We start from the raw sequence: 21,216 nt of genomic DNA on the forward strand, positions 1-21,216 counted from the left end.
CAAGCCAGGATGAGTCAGGAAAATCCACTCAGCAACTATAGGATGAGCTTCAGCATTTGAATGAATTGAAGAATTGTTTAGTTTGGAAGGCATATCCGGAGATCTGTGGTCCAACCTTCCAGGCAAGGCAGGGCCAGTTAGAGTAGGCTGCTCCCTTTTCCTTGCACTTTCTGCAGCCTCTCAATCCTCACAGCAGTGGTCATCGTTGGGAATAAAGGCAGAGTTAGTCTTTTTTAGTCTTCATTTTCTAGACTGTGACCCAGAAAGTACGTCCTGTCCTGTGAATCCCTAAAGTGGGGTTTGAGTGGCAGCTTTGACACTGCAAGTCAGGCGATATGGATGAAGAGGCGGTCTCTGAACTGCTGCTACTGAGCAGTTCCTCCTTGGGTTATCCTGCTAATTCCCGTAGGATTCCATGGGCAAGTATCTATCCCATTGTGTTAGAATTGTCAGGGGGGCCCTGTTGTAGAAGAAAAAGAATATGAATGAATATTTGAATTTAAAGAAACTGTAGACATGTGCAAAGTGGTAATTCCCAGAATTTCCAGAATGCGCAGTTAGGATGGAGTTGTTTCACTTTTAATTTTTGAGTTTCTAAATTATTCCTGAAGTGTCCAGTTCTTCTAAATGCAGCTGAGTTGTAGGGAAGCAGTGGCCTGATCTCATCAGTCTTTCAGAGAAAGAAACTGTTTTTGGAAAAACCTACTCCATTCTTCCTAAGTTTTAATTCTCCACCACCACTTTTGCAAAAGGGATCAAACAGGGCATCTTGAAATAAGAGAGGGAAATATTGGAGCAGTATATTCTTCCCTGTGTGACAGTATGTTTGAGATTACTATGGCACTGTAGCACTGATGAGGGCTAATTCTGGTATCACTTTAACTCTTTAAGTCTTTTTTATCTTGGTATCTAAACTGTGTCAGCCAGCTTTGTTACTGACTGCGGTGTGCCCAAGAACAACACCTGAGTGAGCAGATTGTTTCAATATAAGTTCTTTTGTCACCATTTCAGGGAGCAGCTTTTGGTTTCAATGTGATAGCTACCAAGGCAGGAGAACAACTGGCTCCGTTTTTGCCCCAGCTTCTTCCACGGCTCTACCGTTACCAGTTTGACCCCAACCTTGGCATTCGACAGGCAATGACCAGCATTTGGAATGCCTTGGTCACCGACAAGTCCATGGTGAGTGAACATCAAGCCTTGCTAGAGTGCAAAATTGTGGGCTTGCTGCTAGCCGCATCTCACGGAGATTGTCATGGGAAGGGAGTATCTACTTTATCTAGTGAAAGGAAGGGCTTTGCAAAAAGGGATGAGGCGTTGTCCTACAGAGCGAGAGATGCTGGAATCCAAGGACAAGGTGGAGGACGTGCAGAGACTTTGTGTTGCCTCTTGTATGTGGCAGGATATTCCAGAGCTTTTTTGTGTAGCTGATGTTCAAGTCTAAGACTGAGCTGAAAGTGGGGTCTTCTGCACTTGAGATATTGGTTATGAGAAGTTCCTTAGAAGTCCTTATGGCTGAAGATGCCATTTCCAGAGCAGGGGTGTCTAAATGTGGCTCCTCAGGTTTTAGGTGGGAAGAAGCTGTTTCATCGGTTTGAGGACGGTTCCTCCAATACGAGTGTCAAGAATAAGTGGTTTTCAGGACTTTTCCTTCCTCTGGCTCTGAAAGGTCTAAAATTGGATTTGTGAATCTTTTTTTCTTAGCAAGGCCGATCTTAGCATGAAGTCACTGACTCTGATTCTTCATCAAAGAGGAACTGCTTTTCTTGTGAGATATATGGTTTGCTACTGCTTCTAAACCCTTCTGTTGAAAGAGAACTGAAAGGACCATGATCTTTCCCCGTAGTCTCTCTCACACCCTGAGCCTTGAAGCAGTGGAGAGAGAAGCACCTCTAAAACAGAGTCAGAATAAGCTTGTGCAGGGTCAGCTTGGGTAAGGGTTAGTTCATCTGCTGTGGCTGGTACCAGAAAGCAGGCTATATTGTCCAAAATGTTCCTTCTTCTTTTTTTTTTTTTTCTCCAGAGTGCAGGACTGGGATGTGTGGTCCATGCCTGTTTTATGATTGTTCCCTTTTCTCATAATAGGTTGATAAGTATATGAAGGAAATTCTTGAAGACTTGATCAGTAACCTAACCAGCAATCTGTGGAGGATCAGGGAATCCAGGTATTGCTTGGAAAAGTAACAGATTTTTCTTCCAACTCTCATCTCTTTTATTCACCATAAACCTGTTCAGCTGCGGAGGTTGGGGGGAGGGTGACACATGTCCTTTCATCAGAACAAAACCCACTCCTGCAGTCTGCACTTGAGGTGTGATACAATCCTGAAGCTATTTGCCTCACTGAACCTGAGGATTTTTTACTGCATGCAACTTGAGCATAATATTAAACAGCATTCTCTGAGGAAGGAATTTTCTGGTCACAAAGTTCTTGGCTATCCTTGAACCTGAAGAATTGCTAATGTTGCAGTTTGAATTGGTGATGTGGCTATGTATGTACTTGGCAGTAGGATGCCATTCAATATAGCATTGTTAATTGGGGGGTTTTTTGTTTATATTTGTTTATAGTTATGCCGTATTGAAAATATTTGTTCTAATCTTAGTTGCAGGCTTCAGACCATTGTGCTTTTTTCTTATCCTGTGCTTTATAGAAAATAAATCTGAAACAACATCATTACTAGAATATTTGCGTTAGCTAGAATTTCCATTACAATGGCCTTTCTCACCTGCTCTCATCTGTTTTAGATTTCACCTGTCTGGCTGAATGCTTTTTTTTTTTTTTCTTCTAAAGGAGACATTCTTATAACAGTAGTTTTATGGTTTGGTGAAAATAAGGAATGTACAACACGTTTCTCAGATTTTTTTTTTTTTTTAACCATTACTTATATATTTAAAAATATATCTATTTATGTATACCTCCATATCAAATAAATACACCACATAATGGAAATAAAATTTTCTTATTTGCAGTTGTCTAGCACTGAATGATTTACTAAGAGGAAGACCTTTGGATGAAATTATAGACAAACTTCCAGAGATCTGGGAAATCCTTTTTAGAGTGCAAGATGACATTAAGGTAATGGAATTGATAATTCAACAGGAATTGCCAGCAGAAAGTAGAGTGATCAAACGCTGAAGTATTTAAAAAGAGATTAAAAAATAATCACTGAAAAGAGATTCTCTGAGAAACTAAGTTGAAGCCAATAGAAGTTTTGGTTATTAAGCAGACTACAAGCTCAGACCACTCGCAGTTAGCATTTCCTTACCCTTTGAGTGCTGGTTTTCATTCTTGACATGCTTGTTCTTGCATGTTCAGCACTTTTTCCTGGATATGAAAGAATTTTTAAGTATGCTTAACTTTAAGGACAGAAGTATTTATTTTGGACTGCTTGTGTTATTAAAAGCATTGCAGATACGAAGTCAGAGTCCTCAGGTCCTTCCAGGTTTGAGTCATGTTCTCCCTGGGATCAGACTTTCCAGCTCAAGCTGTGCTGAGCTGTTTCCTAAAGTGCACTGTATACAACGCAGCTGCTTCCATACTAGTAAATTCAGTGCGCTCAGAAATGTTCCTGGGCACTGAAGCCAGCTGGCACAGAGCATCCTGCCGCTGTGCTAGTGAACTGTATTAGCCTCCAAAACAGAGCAGCTGCCTGCAAACTGCCTATAGGGAAAGGTCCCTGGGACAGTCTAATTCCTGAATTTTTGCCTGGAAATGGTTTGGGAGAGTCTGCTTGGGACAGGCTAGAATTGTGCCCGGAGCACCCTAAGAAGTTAGCAGTCTAGGTGATTGTGTTCCAGGGCCCAGGAATGTTGCTAGACATTGTCTTAATTCATCAATACAGATAAAGTCAGAGTCTGGTGTCTGGTTGGTGTTGCTGTCACATGCCACTGGACTGGCACAGATTTTGCTGTTTGCTTTTAGTCTTTCTAATCCTAGATATTCAGTTGAGTAAAGCACCACGAAGGAATAGGCATTTTGCTGAGACAATAAAGTATACACAAAGGATTATATACTTCCTTTTGTAGTAGAAGGTTTTTGGGTTTGGAGGGGGACAACCTAATAACAATACCAAAGAGACAAATGTGAATGGAAGCACAGACAGCCTGGTGGTGTCAGGTGGCATTTTTAATGTATTTGGCATTGAATAGACCAGATACTAGGTGGACCACAGACAGAACTTCTTTAGAAGGTATTATATATTAGCCATGAATGTAGTTTTGTCAATACTAGTATTTTAGTTGTCTACAAATAAGAACTGTTACACAGATTTAAAAGTATTAACAGCAGATTATTGACTTCTTTTTTTAGGAGTCTGTGCGAAAAGCAGCAGAACTAGCCCTAAAAACTTTAAGTAAGGTAAAAATCTAATTTCAAAATTTGTGCATGGAGAGGTGTGTGTTTGTGATGTCAGATAATCATTCACTTCCATCTCTGCAGGAGTGACATTTCTGTTGTCTTGAAAAGATCTCTGGTATGAGATGCAGTGACAAACAGAACAGTCCACTAGAAAGCATTCATAATAGGCTTGGTCCTGTACACTTATGTACTTATGTTGGTATTGGTGGAGTTCTAGTGCTTGAGGCGACTCTGATGTTACGTTTTGTACAATCCCAAGAGGGAGATACTGAATTCTTGATGTCCCTTTATGGATCCTTGATGTCCTTATATTTTTTCCATTTGAGGATGAGATTTAAGGAAACTTTATATAACTGGAACAGCGTGCAGTTGACCAAACACAGTGGAACCTCACTGGTCTGAAATTCAGTAATCCAGTCTGGACTTTTCTCTCTGATGCTGTTGCCACCACAAGATTTTTTTGGGGTGTAGTACATGCATTGCTTCATGTTTTGTTTGGTATTCCTCTGAAAAAGTTATTTCAGTGGAAACAGAAACACATCTGAAGAGCTGTGTTTGAAATCACGGCTTCGACAATGCATGCTACATGAAATGTCAATTGCAGAAGTGGTGATCCAGTTCCAAAACATTGCAGGTGATGTCAGAATCTGTTCTGATCTGAGGCGGGCAGCTCAGCCTTGTGGAGCAGTTGAATCCTTGTGGCTGAGACAGGCTGTCCTTCACCTGGAAGGTCATGTGGTCCATCTCTTGATCAAGTTGTGAATCAGTGTCTCTTACCTGTTTGCTCTGAATTTGCCTTCTTGGGAAGCTGAACACAGCTGAAGTTCCTTTTAGGAACTTGGCTCAGTGTTTTAGTGCTTCCTGGAGAAGAGAACAATGGTGTAGCAGAGCTTGTGTTTGGCTCTGTGAGCAGTTCCTGTAGTTGCTGTGACTTTGTTCTGTCTGACAGAGAAGGTGCTTTAATGTAATCTGAGAGAGGGGTTTGAACATGCATGCAACACTGATTCTCATCTGTTGCCAGGTCTGTGTGAAAATGTGTGATCCATCTAAAGGAGCAGCAGGTCAGAAAACCGTAGCTGTATTGCTCCCTTGCCTCCTAGACAAAGGAATAGTAAGCACAGTCACTGAAGTCCGATCTCTCAGGTTAGTTTTGCGTCCTGTAAATTCCCTGGCGGTGAGGGCATGATTTATCCTGAGGGGACCTAGTTTATTCGTTTGAATCACAGAATATGCTTTCTGTTTTAAGTCAGAAGTTCCTCCCCAAAGCAGCCTTCCTGCTGTTCTTTTCCTTTTCTTACTGAGTTCAAACAGCAGTGCTGAGAACTCCAGCTATCCCTCAAGAACGTCCTGTTTAAACAAGCGTAGGCAACAAGGTTAACTAGTCTTAAATTTTGACCTTGTAGTATCTGACCTCTTTGCAAATGCCCAGATTCAAATCCCAGCATGAAATTCTTTTGGCTTTATACAACTGGTAAACTGATCTGCAAGGAGCTTTCTGTGCTTGAGGCTCTCTTTCATTTTGTAAATGGAAAATCGCAGGGTAGTTGCTGTAAGAGCCATGTCTTATTTCACGGCTGGTTCTAAGTAATGATAGTTCCTATCCCAGAGGTGGCTGCATTTGGTCATACAGTTCAAATAAATTTTATGTCACATAACAGTTTCAGGTCCCTTGACATTTAGGGTCTTCATATGCTTGTCACTTTGTAACCTTGTGTATAGCTTCCTTTACCTGATGGACAAAAAACTGCAAGATTCAGATCTGGAATATAGCTGGTCTTTGCAAACATAATTTTCTCTTATTGAACATGATTATCCAGGAATTCTAAAAAGCTCCCAACAAATTATAGCGTATATTTCTTGAATTGTTTCATTCCTTTTCAAGGTTTGGAAACACTGTCAAAATACAGCCTGAGAGATGCAGCTGGTCTGAAACTGAACAGTGAGATTTGAACAGATTGTTGTAATTTGTTTTTCTTGGGCAGAGACTTATTTCTGTGGTGACTTTGCCTAAAACTTCTTTAAAACATGAAGAAATGTTATTTCTTCTTGCATCTGTCTCTTTGGCCACTCCCTTTGTTATACTCTGGCCAATCCAAGCAATCTCTGTACCAAGAATAGTGTCTGTGCAGGCTCAGGGGTCTGGGTCTGAACTTGCTTAAGCAGAAAAATATACAGTGATTTCTATTTGCAGGTAGAGCCGTACTGGTGTAATTGACATCTAGACTGGTCTTTCTGTTAGTACTGAATTGGAACAGAAAGATTTTTCAGTTAAGTCTATAGGTTTTGATGGTGACCTTCTCTTTGGTCTCTTTCCAGCATTAACACTCTCGTGAAGATCAGTAAAAGTGCTGGATCTATGCTGAAACCTCATGCACCAAAACTTATCCCAGCCCTGCTGGAGTCCTTGAGTGTGCTGGAGCCTCAAGTTCTCAATTATTTGAGTCTTTGTGCAACAGATCAGGAGAAAGTAAGTGCAATTATTATGGGAGAGTATCAACAGAGGAGAGACACAGAGATTTAGAGCTTCATATTGTCATTCTCTAAGCATGTGCAGAAAAATAGCAAATTTGGCTCAGAGGTGTTCAAAGGTGTGATAAGAAGTAGCTAATGAATCACTCAAAGTCACTAAAAGATTTATTTTTTACAATTCTGTAAAAAGTAAGATATGGTCATTGGAGTATGGCTGGATGAATTGTTTTATGGGGAGGGTCAGGATTTTTTTTTCTTGTTTTTTTTATACACTACACATCCACATATTTCAGAAAGTAAAGAGCAATCTCAGTAAGAACTGTAGTTAAATGTCACTTCAGCTCCGTGTACAAATGTGGAAGAAGTGAAGAGCAGGTCTGTAATAATTATCTGTACTGCACCTATATTATCAAACTTTGCTCTGTTTTTCCAAGGGGTTTAGCTGCAGAACTACTTATAACATAAATTAGAAGATATGCATTAGTAGTATGGGCTGGAGTGAGATGTCCTCAGCACTGCATCCTTTAACCCATCTCAGAGAAGCATATTAATCAGTTGCAGTCTCCTGGGAAAGTGACTGAAATCCCACTACTCAGAAGTAAATTGAGCTAATTTCATTGGGGGGGGGGGAAGGGGGCAAACTCTGCCCTTCCCCAGTAAGAAGCAAGTGGACAGCATAACCGAGTAGAGCTTTCTCATATTTTATTTCATTTTCATGATGGCAGGAGTGTGTTGTTCAGCTCCTGTGCACCAGCTAGAACATCCATCTCTCCCTAGAAGGGAAACATTCATAGTCTGTAGGAGTAATGACTCCTTGTCTTCACACATCTGAAATGGGTTCTGGTTTAAGTTTGTGAGAAAGTGAATTGTAGCTGATGTTGGCATTTCCACTGGCTTCAGGTTGACTTTACTTTTGTTTTTGATCTTTTTTCCTCTTTTATTTAGACTGCAATGGATAGTGCCAGACTTAGTGCTGTAAAGTCATCTCCCATGATGGAAACGATTAACATGGTAAGTAATTCATTCAGGAGGGTTCCTGTTTATGGTTTGTTGTAGGATAACAGGAATCAAAGTAAGGCCTTAACCAAATTCTTCTTCAGGCTCTGTTTTAGTGTCACATCTCCCTGTGGATGTCTGTCTTCTTTCAGATACTGAGTTCTCTCACCCTGTCCCCACAGCTTGTCTCTAACATCAGTTGTAAATGACTGTGACTCCATTTGGAGTCAGAGGAGTTGTTTCTCCACCTGAGAACCTGCCTTGTTTGAAGAAGAGGGCATCTTTCAAGTGCTCTTCTGTGGATAACCCAGCTGGTTCTGGGCTATGCTAGCTGCTGTTTCTCCTCATCTTTGGCCCTGTTACTCCACAAAAAACAATAGTAAAGTCATTGTTCTTAGGACACATGCTGTCCAGTCCTTGGTTCCTGGTGCATTAGACAACACCACCTGGGTCTTGCCAGTGTTTTACATGGTGGAAACATTTTGAAAAAACCCCGATGTCACTGAAAACCCTGTCAGCAGCTAGTACTTGGCACTGTAGTTCTCTGCCAGTGGAGGACTTGCTGATGCCCAGACTGTGCTGCGGGGCAGAGCTCACTGCCATGTGTAAGAACCTGTCCCTTCCCGAAGAGAATAATCCCCTTTTTTGCAGCCAGGGACATGGGAGCAGGCATGGTGTGTAAGTACCTGAGCAGTTTCAAGGTGAAGCACAGCTACCAGAGCTGTTCTTTGTTTCCTGGACTTACAGAAAAGCAACAGCAGCAAGCCCTTCCATATTTAACAGCATTTGGAGCAGCTAGGACTCCCTGTGCCAGAGGGAGCTGTGTTTTGGTGTCAGGTGGAATGCTTTCTATAAATAATCTGTAAAGCACATGAGGATGAAAGGCTCCGTATAAAAATGTCCTCACCAACCTGCTGCAAGCTGGAGCAGCTGCTGCTGTCCCTCGTGCTGGCCATGCCTCTCCTGCTCCCAGCCATGGGGGACAGTTGTGCTGCCCTGACCATCACTGCTTGAGATTTCCCATGGAAGGAGAGAGATTCCACAGTTCCTTAGAGCAGCATGAAGATGTCCCGGTTCATGAGCACTCTTCCCTCTTGTTCCTGTGTATCTGGGGGCTGACTGGGAGACAGGAATAGATTACAACCTTTGATGGGTTATAATTGATTATTCCCTTCTCCCTTTACCTTACCAGTGCAGGAGGGAGATGTGGCAGGAGAACTGACTTCTGAGGGTTAGCCTAGAGGGGTTACCTTCAGCTGATGTGTCATCTTTGGCTTTGCTAGAGGATGGATCTCCCCTCTGCAGGCAGTGCTACACAGAGGGCTGGAAACCTGAGGCTTTTTGTTTTGCCCACTAGCATCTTAAGCACGGATTAGAAACCATACCAATAACATCTCTGCTGTACATTTATTTCATTTTTTCCACTTATTTGCCTTGACCTGTTAAAAAACAGTCTGAATAGTTCTCCTTTGTCTAGTTTAGCTACATTAGGGTTACTGCATTCAGACACATGAGATAATGTTGGATTTTGTCCTAAAATAGGCACACCTCTGCATCTCTCTGCTTTCCCTCCCAAAAAGGAGTTCTTGCTAGTGTGTTACTTTCACTTTTCTAGAAAGATGAAATGCAGGAATATATCTGTTCCAACAGTGCAACTGCTAATTTCAGCAGGGTCATCTCAGCATAGAAGTGGGACCAGGGAATCGTCATGTCGTGTAAGCTACCTCATGGTCCCCTTCTCACACCACACAAACTCTCACAATGCAGCAAAACACCAGCATGCAGAAACTGAGGTAGCCCACAGCTAGAAGCAGTTCAGCTTATGGGTTTCAGCTTTACCATTGTTTTCTGTCCTTTGACTTTTTCTAGAGCTTGCAGTACTTGGATGTGTCCATCCTGGGTGAGCTGGTTCCTCGGCTCTGTGAACTGATCAAAAGTGGAGTAGGCCTTGGTACAAAGGTATGCCTGTGATATTAATGGATTGCTTGGACATGGAAAAGGAAAAACAATTAAATATCACATTAAATATAGTTCTTTTCACTTTCTTTTTTGAAGTGACAGCTTAGCTCATTCAGACTATAGTTGTTTTAGGTCTGAGTCTCGGTCCATCTACATTACTTGCTGTTTTTCACACTTGTGCCACATCAACCTTCTCTTGGCTACATGCCTGTTGGATTCTGAGGGAGCAGAATGCAGAATGTTTTCCTTGATACCTCTGAATCTCCCAGGACCATCCATCCTGAGTGTGGTCCTGGTTGTCTTATACTTCTAATTCAATTCTTGTGATTCATTTGTTATAAATTGTTCAGCTGCTTCTAACACTGGCTCCCTTTATACCTGGGCAAAGGTTGGGTGGGTCTAGAGAGTGTCACACAAAGTGCATCCAGCACTGCAGCAAGTATTAATAGTAGTACCAGGGGCTAATGTGGTTTTTTCTTATATTTGTTTCCCCTTGTAATCTTCCAGGGAGGTTGTGCCAGTGTAATTGTGTCATTAACCACACAATGTCCCCAGGACATAACACCTTATTCAGGTAAGGCTCATTTCTAGTGTAAAGTTTTAAATTTGTTTTTATTGCTCTTTTATAGGTAGTGTTTCTTCCCTATTGGTGTTTCTTCTCTACTGGCCCCCCATTCCCACAGTAATGATCTTTGTGTGTGTATTTCCCTCAAAGAGCTGTTTGAAGCTCCCTTGTGCATGCTTTGGGAGTAGATCCTTGAGATGTTAAATGTCTCCATCAAATTTGAAGGAGCAGAGGGAAAAGCTGAGGGAATTCCCTAGTATACCATAGGGCACGCAGGCTGAAATCTCTCTTCAGACTTTGCTGAAACAGACTAGCAATGCCTGTGCTAGTGCAGTGCTGTAATAAGCACGTGTTCTTCAACTTGTGCTACCCAGCATAAACAGGGACTGCACTCCTGACCCAGTGTACAGCACCTTTTTTGTGGCTTTCTCAGTGTGTCAGCCTTTGTTAAAAGCACCAGCCAGGATACCTATTGCCTGTCCCATTCCAATGGCTGCATCGTAAGAAAAAAAAAAGGTTTAAGAAATTTGCTTTCTCTCAACATTAATAGAGCTATTCTGTCTCAGACAGGAAGGCCTTTGCTCTTGCACCTCTGTTCCTGAATTTAGATTTTGTTGACAATCACTAGAATCTCAGTCTTCTCTTTATAGAGGAGATCTCCTTTCTGTTGCAAAATAGAAGTATGGCTGAACACACTAATCAGCTAGGGGTGCCCACATCAGGGGAACATTACTGGTTGAGGTGTGCAGACTGAGGCTTGCTGCCACTATGAGCTATGTTATGATGTGTGCTTATTAAGCATGAGGACCAGAGAGACCCAGCAAACGTAAGAAAAGAGAGCGTGTATAAATGCATAAATTTGTTAAAATGCAGGCTGTTATAATTCTTGTCACAGCAATAAAAACATGATGTTTCAGACAAAGTGAAGTCTGGGTTCCCTCTTCCAACAGGCAAACTTATGAGTGCTTTGCTCAGTGGCCTGACTGATCGTAACAGTGTGGTGCAGAAGTCTTTTGCCTTCGCTATGGGGCATCTAGTCCGGGTGAGTTGGGGTTTGAAATGGTTTTAATTATTATTAATTTTTTTTAATTTTTAACATGTGTTTGAGTGATTCAAGTCTCTTCCCTTTTACAGACTTCCCGGGACAGTAGCATTGAGAAGTTGCTGCACAAACTCAGCAGTTGGTACATGGAGAAGGAAGGTATGTGGCTTTTTGAATATTCAGTTATAGCATATGGTGCAGAAAAGAGTTAATGATCATGGCAGAAACTGGTAAAGAAATGTTTCTGTATTATAATGTTTAGTTTTGCTAGCTGAAGAACTCCAGTGTATCATTATGCAATGCCGTGCTTTTCCTCTGCTTCCCAAGAAGCTGACCAAGCTGTGAAATGAAAATCCTGCCTACCAGTCACCACACAATATGATTGTTTTGCTTCTTCAGAGCCAGTTTACAGAACAGGCTGTGCTTTAACTGTACATGCTATGGGACGCTACAGCCCAGATGTAGTGAAGAACCATGCCAAACACATCTTGCCGTTGGCTTTTCTTGGCATGCATGAGGTCTCCGATGAAGAGAAAGGAGAGAAAGAGGATTCTACTCTGTGGACTGAAGTTTGGCAGGAAAATGTGCCTGGTAAGTTGCCGTAAGAGAGGCAAAAACTTTCTGTGGAACATAGGGTATAAAATATTATGTTTTCTGGAAATCTACTTTGGAAATACAGAGTTTTCATGGCAAGAGATTTCAGAAACCTATTTACATTTTCTTCCTTGCTAAAGACTTCCTATGTGAGATGGGCAAGTTATTTGGCCTCTTTGTGGTTATTTAAAATAGTTAAAGAGCTGCTGATAGCTGAGGATATACAAACACAATGAAGTTAAGAATTTTAAGATTGAGAGACACTTAATGTCACTGTAATACAGCCCATATCATGCTGCAAGTAGCCAGACATGTCTGGAAATGTTGTTGCCAGCCTAAAAAGGGTGCTGCACACCCTGAAGTCATAAGGGACTTTGACCTCTCCCTAGGGTTGGTGATCTCATCTGGTCCTCCAGTGGTGCCTGTGGCTTTAACTTCAAGGTGAATCTACCCTATAGAAAGGCTAATTTGCCATGTTTTCTGTCTGAAGAGGAAGATGTGGATGCCTAGTGAAATGGCTTTGCTAGCTCCTTTTCTGACCTGATTTTGGATCTGGTCCCCAGACAGCAGTTTGCTTCCCTGGGGTGGAAAAGGAGCTTCCAGAAGAGGTTTTCCAGTAATCTGTTCTTACCAAAAGGTTATATTTCCTCAGAAACAGAATAAAACAACAGCTAGTTTCTATAGTATGGAGGGACATGTTAGAGATTTTCTTCAGGTGCTTTTGAAGCACCTAGAAAACAGAACCCATCTTCAGTCAGCCTTGGAGGAATTCTTTGCCCCTTTGCCTGAAGAAGGGCCTGCTGATATGTTTTTCTGGCTCAGAAAAGAAATCCATAACTGCTATAGGTCCTTTTTTTTCCTTTTTCTTTTTTTTAATAAGATCAGGTTTTTGTTCCTTTTGTGGCATGATTGCAATTTTCCTCTGTTTGCCATGCAGGTACTCAGGGTGGTATCAGACTGTACATGCAGGAGTTGATAGTCATTACCCAGAAGGCGTTGCAGTCCCAGTCTTGGAAGATGAAAGCACAGGGAGCAGCTGCCATGGCATCAATTGCCAAACAGACAGGTTCTCTGGTACCGCCACACCTAGGAATAGTGCTGTCTGCTTTGCTGCAAGGCCTGCCAGGGAGAACATGGACTGGAAAGGTAAAAAAAGAGCTGGCCCCAAAAGGATTGATGTGAGCACCAGCTTTCAGTCCCTGAGGCAGGAGATGCAGCATTCTGGGCTGCAGGTGAGAGTGGATGGAAACTCTAGCTTAGGCAGCCTGACTTTTGCCCTGTATTTAATGGAAATAAAAGCACCAGGAAACATAAGTGTTGGGCAGAGTTCAGATTGCTTTGAGAGCTGGATTCTCATTTAGACTAGTTCCTCTGTACCATATCCTAGCCTTGAAGGGGACTAACTTGTACTCAGAGGCACTGCAAGGCACCTTTCCACTCCCAGTCAGAGTAGATGAAAAGTCAAGACCTCTGATTTAGAAAAAAGGAGAAAGAACAGCAACCTGTCCAAAGTGGCAGGAGAAAAACATTGCTTCTCTTGGCTGGTGTCAGGGGCATATTTCCCCACAACCTCAAGCAGTAGAGTGCAAAGGATACCACTGTGGAGTAGCACTGTGCCATTTGGCTAGGGAACGTTTCTCAGTGTTTTATTAATTTACTGTTTTACTGATTGCAGGAGGAACTGCTAAAGGCCATTGCCAGTGTCGTCTCCACATGCAAGTAAGTGCCTTGCAAAAGGTGGTACTTTCAGGCTCTGAGATCCCAAAAAGGAGGTTCTTTGCACAGAGCTGTTGGCTAGCTGGTGCTAGGGAAATTCTGCCTCTTCCAGCAAGGAGACAAGAAGTAGTATAAAGTTGTGAACACTGCCTTGATCTCCCATCAGGAAGTGAGCAGTCCCTCTCTGCTTGTCTTGTCTGAGGGTCACTGGTGAGGGCTCGGAGCAGCAAAAGATGTTATGGAGGGACTTATGGAGCTGAATGGTAGAATTATGGCAAGAAGGAGGATGATGAAAGGCCAGAATTGCTAAGAAGAAAGAGAGCAAGAGGTAGAAGATGGGTGAGGTGGGAGAGTGCATTGAAAGCATATGAGGAAGAATGGGAAAGAAAAGTGAGGAAGAACAGACATAGTAAAAGAAGAGCACCAGAGTATAAGTTTACTTACAGCTGTTGGTAGGCCACCCTGGGCCTGAGCATGGGAAATGCTTGCTATCTGTGGGAAAAGCTATGCTTGGGAAGGGATTAATGGAGGTCTGAAAGTCTCTGTACTCCTTGTGGTTCAGTGCAGAGCTGCAGATGTCCATGCCTGGCCAGCCCAGTGTCAGTGAGATTGTCCAGGCTGTCCTGAAAGAGTGTCGGAAAGAGAACCTGAAGTATAAGATGGTGGCACTGCGCTGTGTGGCTGAGGTGCTACAGGCAACAAAGGAAGACCGGTTCCAGGAACTGGCAGATATCGTCTTTCCCATGATAAAGAAGGTGACAGTTCAGCTTCTTGGGTTTTCCCTCTTTCAAAACAAAACACCCAAGCATGACAAACCAGCCAATGCTGTTAGATGCACACCTTCAGTTTTCCACACTTCTGCCCAGAAGGGGCAGCTGTTGGGAGAAATACCCCCCACTCAGCCAGGTCCTAGGTGGGGTTGAATGCCAGATTGTTGGTGAGCCCTGGGAGGATTGTAACTGCTACCTAAATTCTGAATTAGCCCAACTGCTCTCTAAGCCAAGTCCTTTCTGTGGTGTCCAGCATCACCCCAGTGCTGCATTAAGATTTGATTCCTGTCTGCTCTAGAGGCAGCAGGAAACTCCTAGGGAGCTGTGTAGTTAGTCTGCCTCCACTGAGTATCTGCAGTGCTCTGCAAATAGACCCTCACAGCACATGTAGCCGTTTGAATGCAAGGCCACAGAGGCTGATGTGCCCTTCTGTAGGCTGCCAGTAGTGTCAGAGCTGCTGTTGGCCAAGGAGTCCCATGCTGCATCTGACTGAGGACATTGACTAGGTACAAGACTAGTGTGCACAAACTGCAAGGGGAGACTAAGCTGAACTGTTTAGCTAGCCTGCCCTCATCGCTCTGTCAAACATACCTTCCCCCACGGCCTCCACAGAACTCTGAGAGCATGGGTGCAGGTTCACCAAAGCACGACGAAGAAGATGAGGACGTGAGGGAGAAGGAGATGCAGATGGAGTCCCTGATCTGTGCCTTTGAGAGTTTGGGTAAAGCCTGGCCAAGGAGCCCAGAGACGCAGCGTAAGTCAGCGGAGTGAACACTCTGGAATCATACTGTCTTCCCCTAAAAATAAAAGCAGGGTGGAGATCATGTGGAGGGGTGGGGAGGAACTGCAGGATTTCACTGCCTGCAGCTTGCAAGATACTCTCGGGTCTTCAGTGAGAAAGCTGCCCCCAAAACTTTCCCACAGAGTAGCCCATCCTTGGGTAAACTCCTTACTGTTCACTTCATGGAACTATTCTGAGTTTGCATGATGAAACTTTTAGGACATCATCTTCTAAGGCAGGGTGCCTGATGTGGCACGCTTATCAAAAGAAGCCTAGTTCTGCTCATTACTTTCACATTGCCTCAGAGCTGGTACAAGGTGAAGGAACTGCGTAGATCTGAAAAAACAGGCTGCTTTTACTAACATGTCAAAATGTACTGTGTTAGCTATTCATGTTCCAGTGTTTGTTAATGAGAGTGTTGTCCTGCCTAGATGGGTGCAGGCTTTTAGGGTCACTTCTTAGAGGATGTGGCTTGATGTCACTTGGAGTACAGTACAGGGAGCACTTGGGAGATAGAGCAGGAAATGTTTCTTTCTGCTTTTCCTCTTTGTAACATAATGACATCCTTACTTCTTTGCAGGTTGCTATCGACAAGAATTTTGCAAGTTAATGTGCGAGCGTCTGAAACTCAGTACATGGAAAGTGCAGCTTGGAGTGCTACAGGCCATGAATGCCTACTTTCAAGGGTAATTCTTCTAACTGCACTCTGGCTTGATGTTGTTTCTTTTCTTTGACATTTCAAGCTGTTTTGTGAAATTGTGGCAGACATGCAGTGATGTGGCAATGATAGTTACTGTTTTCTCAGAGGAAGCTGAGCAGATGTGTAGAAAGGCTTCTGATCACAATGACACAGGGTGTTTGACAGCGTTTTTGCATTTGGCAGTTTAATGCTGTTCGATGAGGAGCACTCAGACCCTGGGGCTTTGACAGGAATACTGCTGGAAACCTGCTCATCTATCACCTGTTCTTTAGGTAAATGGACTTTTCCCAGTTTGTGGTTGATGATGAATTGCTTGTTAATACATTCTTCCTCTGAAGGCTGGCTGGCAGAGAAAGTGAAGGATAAACATAGCCTGTCAGAGATAATACCTCACCCTTCTTTGCATTGCACAGTGATTATTTTGATTTTGCAGTAGCTGTTCAAGACAGTAGTGTGAAGGGTGCCATGCCCAGAAAAGTTAAATTTCTTTGGTGAGAGGGAGCTTCAGAGGGGGAGAAGGAGAAGGAAAACAGACTCCTGCAGAGGTACCTCTCAGGCATGTAAATCTGAAACTCAGTAATTTTTTTTTCCTGTAGAAAATGAACCCCATCTGATCAAACTATTAGTGATGTAATGAAAAATTTTTCTGCTCTCCAAGTTCAGACTTCTTGCATACATTGCTTTGGAAATACCCAAAATTTGCTCAGGCAGCCAAAGCATGGAGCTCCAAGACTTTGAGCCAGTTTGTGCTCTCCCTGAGGAAAGTATGTGTGGGTATGAAAGTGCTCCCTACATAGTGTTGACAGTCCTGGGGGCTGCTTGTTACTGAGGCAGTTTTCCTGCTTTATCCTATGACTGTGACAGTGCCCAAAGTCTCTGCACACCCACATGCAGCTCTTGTATCTGGTATGCCATAAGAGCACCTGCTTAACAGCTAACTACAGATCCAGTGGCCTCTCACGGGAAGATAGGACAGTTGAGTTTCTTTTAACTATTAAGCCTGCAATGCAGTGAGGAATTTACAAGACTGGATGTCTGGAAACCAGTACTTTCAAAGACTTTAGCCTGATGCTTGATTGTACAGGATTTATATACCCTCACTTAATACTGCTTACTGAAATCCAGATGGTTTATAGCCATTACAATTTGTCAAAAGTAAAGTCCACTATGCACAGAAATTGTTTGCAATCACGCTGCAATTATGCCAACTTTTTTCCCTTTCAACATGAGGAAAAGTAGTGCTGTGGGCATGCAGATGCCATGCACAAGGCTTAATGTTCCTGTTAACCTCTATTTGCTCACTCTACCATTCATAGATATGACTAACTGGGAGCACTGCAGCACAAAGTAGTTCTGTGAGCTATGGAGCCAGAAGCTCTCTTGAGACCACAGTGGTTACTGCTCTTTGTGCAGTTAGTGTGCATTTGCTTCTGAATGTGTTTTTTTCCCCTTAGAAAACAAAAGCTACACATCCATAAGAACAGAAGCTTTGTCTGTGATACAACTGCTGTTCACCAAACTGAATGGTGAGGATCTTCACATCTTTCCACATGGGAAAGTCAGTGTTTGGGAAAGGCGGTACATGGCTGTATGGCCTGGAAACATGGAGAGGTGGCATTACTGCCTATTTGCAAAACTGGGTGATTTAGCAGTGTGCATGTAGCTTTGGAAGGGTGGATGGGACATGGAGTTTTGTGGTTGGGGACTGGGAAAACTTGGAGAGGGCTTGAAGCACTGTGAATAAAGTCAAGGTCTAAAGTACCATTAATAACCCCTTGGGTGAGGAAAACCTCCAGCAAGGAGGGTTCCAGAGAAAGCACGCAGGACTGAGCTGGACAGGCTGTTTCCAACCTTTCACATTTATGTTCAGGCTCCATAGAGAGCTTTTGTTTGTGCAGAAGAGAGACTTTTACCCTTCCTGTGCCAAACCTAGCACCTCATTGTCAATTCGGAGTTTCAGCCTTTGTAGAATTTACCTGAGAGAATGAATCTGTTTAGGTCTTCATGTCATAAGTCTGCAATTGCTCTCTAGCAGATATTTCCTTTGGATATCTGTTATGCCCTGCATGTTTCCTTTATTCAAGCAGAAAATGGTTTTCATTCCTCTTGCATAACACGAAGCACTTGGGAAGTCAGAAGCATGTTTTCATGTGTTCCAGGCCTAGAGAATCAAGTTCAGCCTGGTCTAAATGGGCACAGCTCCCTGTGCAGGAGATGGCACATGTACCAATGTGCCCAGCTGAGGTTGCCTCTTCGGTAGCCTTCTCCTCCAGGAGCAGTATGGATTGAGTGTGAAATGTGAAGCAGTCTCTCTTCAGCTTGTCCAGGCATGGAGAAAGTGTGTTGGTTTTTTTGGCATTCTGGTATTCAAGTCCAGTATCTGTCTCTCTTTATCTACACAGAAGCTAAACAGTGGGAAAGCCTGACACCAGAAAGCAGAGACCACCTCATTCGTTCATTATCTACAATGGCATCAGATAGCAGACCCGAGCTACAAGAGAAGGCCTTTACATTGAAGAAAACACTTGAAAATCTTTACTAAATTGTAAACACAAACTATAAAGTGCCATGTAAAACAAAAAAAAAAGTGCAGTGGTCTGAAAACCAATTGGGAATATGAAGATTACTTTGTAGCATGCATCATTCCTGGCCAAAATAAAAAATGCCTTAAATTCTGTTCCCCGTTAATGTTATTTTTACTCTCTTAAGCTACTGGTTAGTTATTGTTATATCAGTAAATACCTCTAATGATCTGCCCTGGAATGCTTGCAAGTGTGCAACATAAAAAAGTGTTCAGGGCAAGATGCATTATTTTTTTTTCTTTAAATAGGCAAAAGAATGTTACTCAGATCCCCTTTGTCAAAGAAATTGTTGAAAAACCACCAGCACTGGAAGTGAAAGGCATATTTGATTTTCACTTTATGTTGTGTGTAGATATCTATTACTTGCTGTCTAAATAATGAATCTTTCTGACTCTACAACAGAATTAGTCTTTGTTATCTGTAAGAAGTGAAAGCTGCCTCTGCTGAAGTCTGTGCTAAGAAAAAATTCCTGGGGCTTTGCAGAGGCAGGGTTTCAGTGGACGGATCCACCTCTGCTTGTCCTGCCTGCTCCTCCCTTGCAGCCCATTTGCCCTTGGGTTATGAAAGGCAGAGCACTGTTAACTTCTCTCCTTCCTCTTTCTCTGACCTCAAAATGGATTGACCGAGACTATGCCTTCCCCAGCTAGCACTCTCGGCCTCCCAGTCTTTAAATGAGAACGTTTTTCCTCAAAAGATGCACAAGAGAGCACTTTACTGAGCTGTGTGGGACAAGTGGTTTGGGTCTGGTTGGAGCCCAGGTAGAACACTGCTCTTCTCAAAATTGTTTTGCATGGACACTCCTCAGCTGCAGGAAAAAAAAAAATCTTTTCTAGATATGTTTTTTGAAGAGTGTTCAGAGTTTGCAATGATACATTTTTTTAATACTAGTATTTTTATTTTTTTCCCCTCTTCATGTTTGTAACCCTGTTCTTGCTTTGGAAACATGTAATGATTTAGACTTGTCAATGTTTGTTACAAACTGAATCATCTGTCATTTCACAGCAGCCCAACTCATGCTGGTTTCTAGCAAATACTTTTTAATTTGCACTTAAGAAGAAAGAACATATCTGCATTAACTTGGAGTAAATTTTCTATATGATGAAATGGCCAGGCTGCCTGTCCCCTTTTCCCCTCCTCAGACAAAAGACAAGACCTGACCACTATAACAACAGACTTTTAATAGTGTAAAGTTACCACTGTACCGTAATCTGACCCATATGTGTACAGCTTTTTTGGAGGTGAATGCTTTGCTGATGGTGAAATAAAATCTTTAGTGTTGACAATATTATGTCCATGGCTTTCAAGCAGAGAAAGGTTTGTTTCTTTTCTTATGGTCTCCTCTAGGATTTGATCTGTTAGGCAGGGAGTTACTCAGATAATGTTACCTTTCCTCCATGCCTGTTCAGAATTAGGTATACCATACCTACTTTTCCCTCAGATGCCATTTCCCATTCAGTGTTTCTAGTACTGTAACTATTTAGTTGTCTGATTTTTTACCCATAGAAGGGAGGAATGTAACTTGTGCATGCCTGATAAGAAAATTTCAGCAAAAATGGGCAGATCTCTCCCTCTGTGGCGCTTCTGTAGCAGAAACCTCAGCATCATATACTAGATATAATGCATCATGTACTAGAAGTGGTCAATGAGCAACTCCTTGGTGCTGAGAGCTGGTGCTATAATATTTTGATTTACACCTTGTTGCAGGGAGCTGTTTTTTGTTTACATGCAGTTTGAACTGTTAAGCACAGTTGTAAATTTTAAAATCTTATTGGGAAAAATCACTTTATGGTATCTTTAAAATCTTGCTCATCATGACATGTAGTGTCATGAATGCTCAATTTTGTATTAGATCAATATTACCAGTGATGCTTTGCTGTAGCAGTTTCTGTCTGACTTGTTTTTTTGTTTTTTGGTATTGGTCAGCATTACAGTTACAGAAAAGCAAGACTCTCCAGGTCTCTGGTAATTTGATTTTTCACTGTGGACTGGAGTATTCAGAGGCAATGCTTAATATGTCAAATGACTATGAACAGAGTAACTCTAACAGTGGTCAATAGCAACTTGTATTTCTCTACTGGGGATATAAACTGTATCAAAGAGCATATTCTAGGAAATCTAAAAGCAGCTGAATTAACAACTCTGGCTGAGATTTTTAGGAAGGTTAGAGAGGGTATAATAGGTTTCTCTCTGAATCACAAAGCAATATGTTTTTTCGTGATTACAGGATAGATTCAGAGATCCTCTTTGGAGGATGTGCCTATACACAAAACCTACCTGCACAAGAGTTTATTCAGCCAGAGGTCTGATTTCCACCCCCTCTCATTTGTAAACTTGACAGGATTAAAAAAAAAAAAAAAATTGTGGCCTTCTAGAGTTTTTCCTCTAAAAGTTGATTGCACTATGTAAAACACACTGTACTACTTTGCCCAGTGTGGGCATTTCCTGTGCTGCTGCAATGCTGCTTTGTACACCCAAAGTGAGGTGTGCAGATTTGACACTAGCACTCCTTCTAACCTACAAGCTAAGCCGTTGCTTAAATGGATGTATATTGAGAAAAGTTTTCTAATGTTGCAAGATCGCCATCAAATTCACTGCAATCTGTACTTGGCTGTTGAAGTATGTAAATGGACTGATTGAAAGAAAACCCTCCTGCTTACCAAAAAGGTAAAAAATAAAGATGCATGACCTGTT

The 21,216-nt window shown here is 42.4% G+C and overlaps 1 protein-coding gene across 9 annotated transcripts in view; it reads left to right on the top strand.

Moving 5' to 3' along the window:
* The window catches only part of ECPAS (Ecm29 proteasome adaptor and scaffold), a 66,290-nt gene extending 45,074 nt beyond the window's left edge, over positions 1-21,216 (top strand). For 3 of the 9 annotated variants that reach the window (XM_067316147.1, XM_067316152.1, XM_067316150.1), the window contains 20 exons: positions 1,012-1,179; positions 2,083-2,162; positions 2,965-3,070; positions 4,304-4,351; positions 5,373-5,494; positions 6,668-6,818; positions 7,766-7,831; positions 9,686-9,775; positions 10,283-10,349; positions 11,291-11,382; positions 11,475-11,541; positions 11,782-11,973; positions 12,914-13,122; positions 13,652-13,695; positions 14,255-14,447; positions 15,075-15,216; positions 15,824-15,929; positions 16,127-16,215; positions 17,398-17,469; positions 18,346-21,216. In XM_067316147.1, the coding sequence (XP_067172248.1) occupies positions 1,012-1,179; positions 2,083-2,162; positions 2,965-3,070; positions 4,304-4,351; positions 5,373-5,494; positions 6,668-6,818; positions 7,766-7,831; positions 9,686-9,775; positions 10,283-10,349; positions 11,291-11,382; positions 11,475-11,541; positions 11,782-11,973; positions 12,914-13,122; positions 13,652-13,695; positions 14,255-14,447; positions 15,075-15,216; positions 15,824-15,929; positions 16,127-16,215; positions 17,398-17,469; positions 18,346-18,485 (2,244 nt within the window). In that variant the 3' untranslated portion in view covers positions 18,486-21,216. The other 6 variants (XM_067316148.1, XM_067316149.1, XM_067316155.1 and 3 more) reach the window with 6 other exon arrangements.

The sequence above is a fragment of the Apteryx mantelli genome, chromosome Z (genome assembly GCF_036417845.1).
Source record: "Apteryx mantelli isolate bAptMan1 chromosome Z, bAptMan1.hap1, whole genome shotgun sequence".
Classification (NCBI taxonomy): domain Eukaryota; kingdom Metazoa; phylum Chordata; class Aves; order Apterygiformes; family Apterygidae; genus Apteryx; species Apteryx mantelli.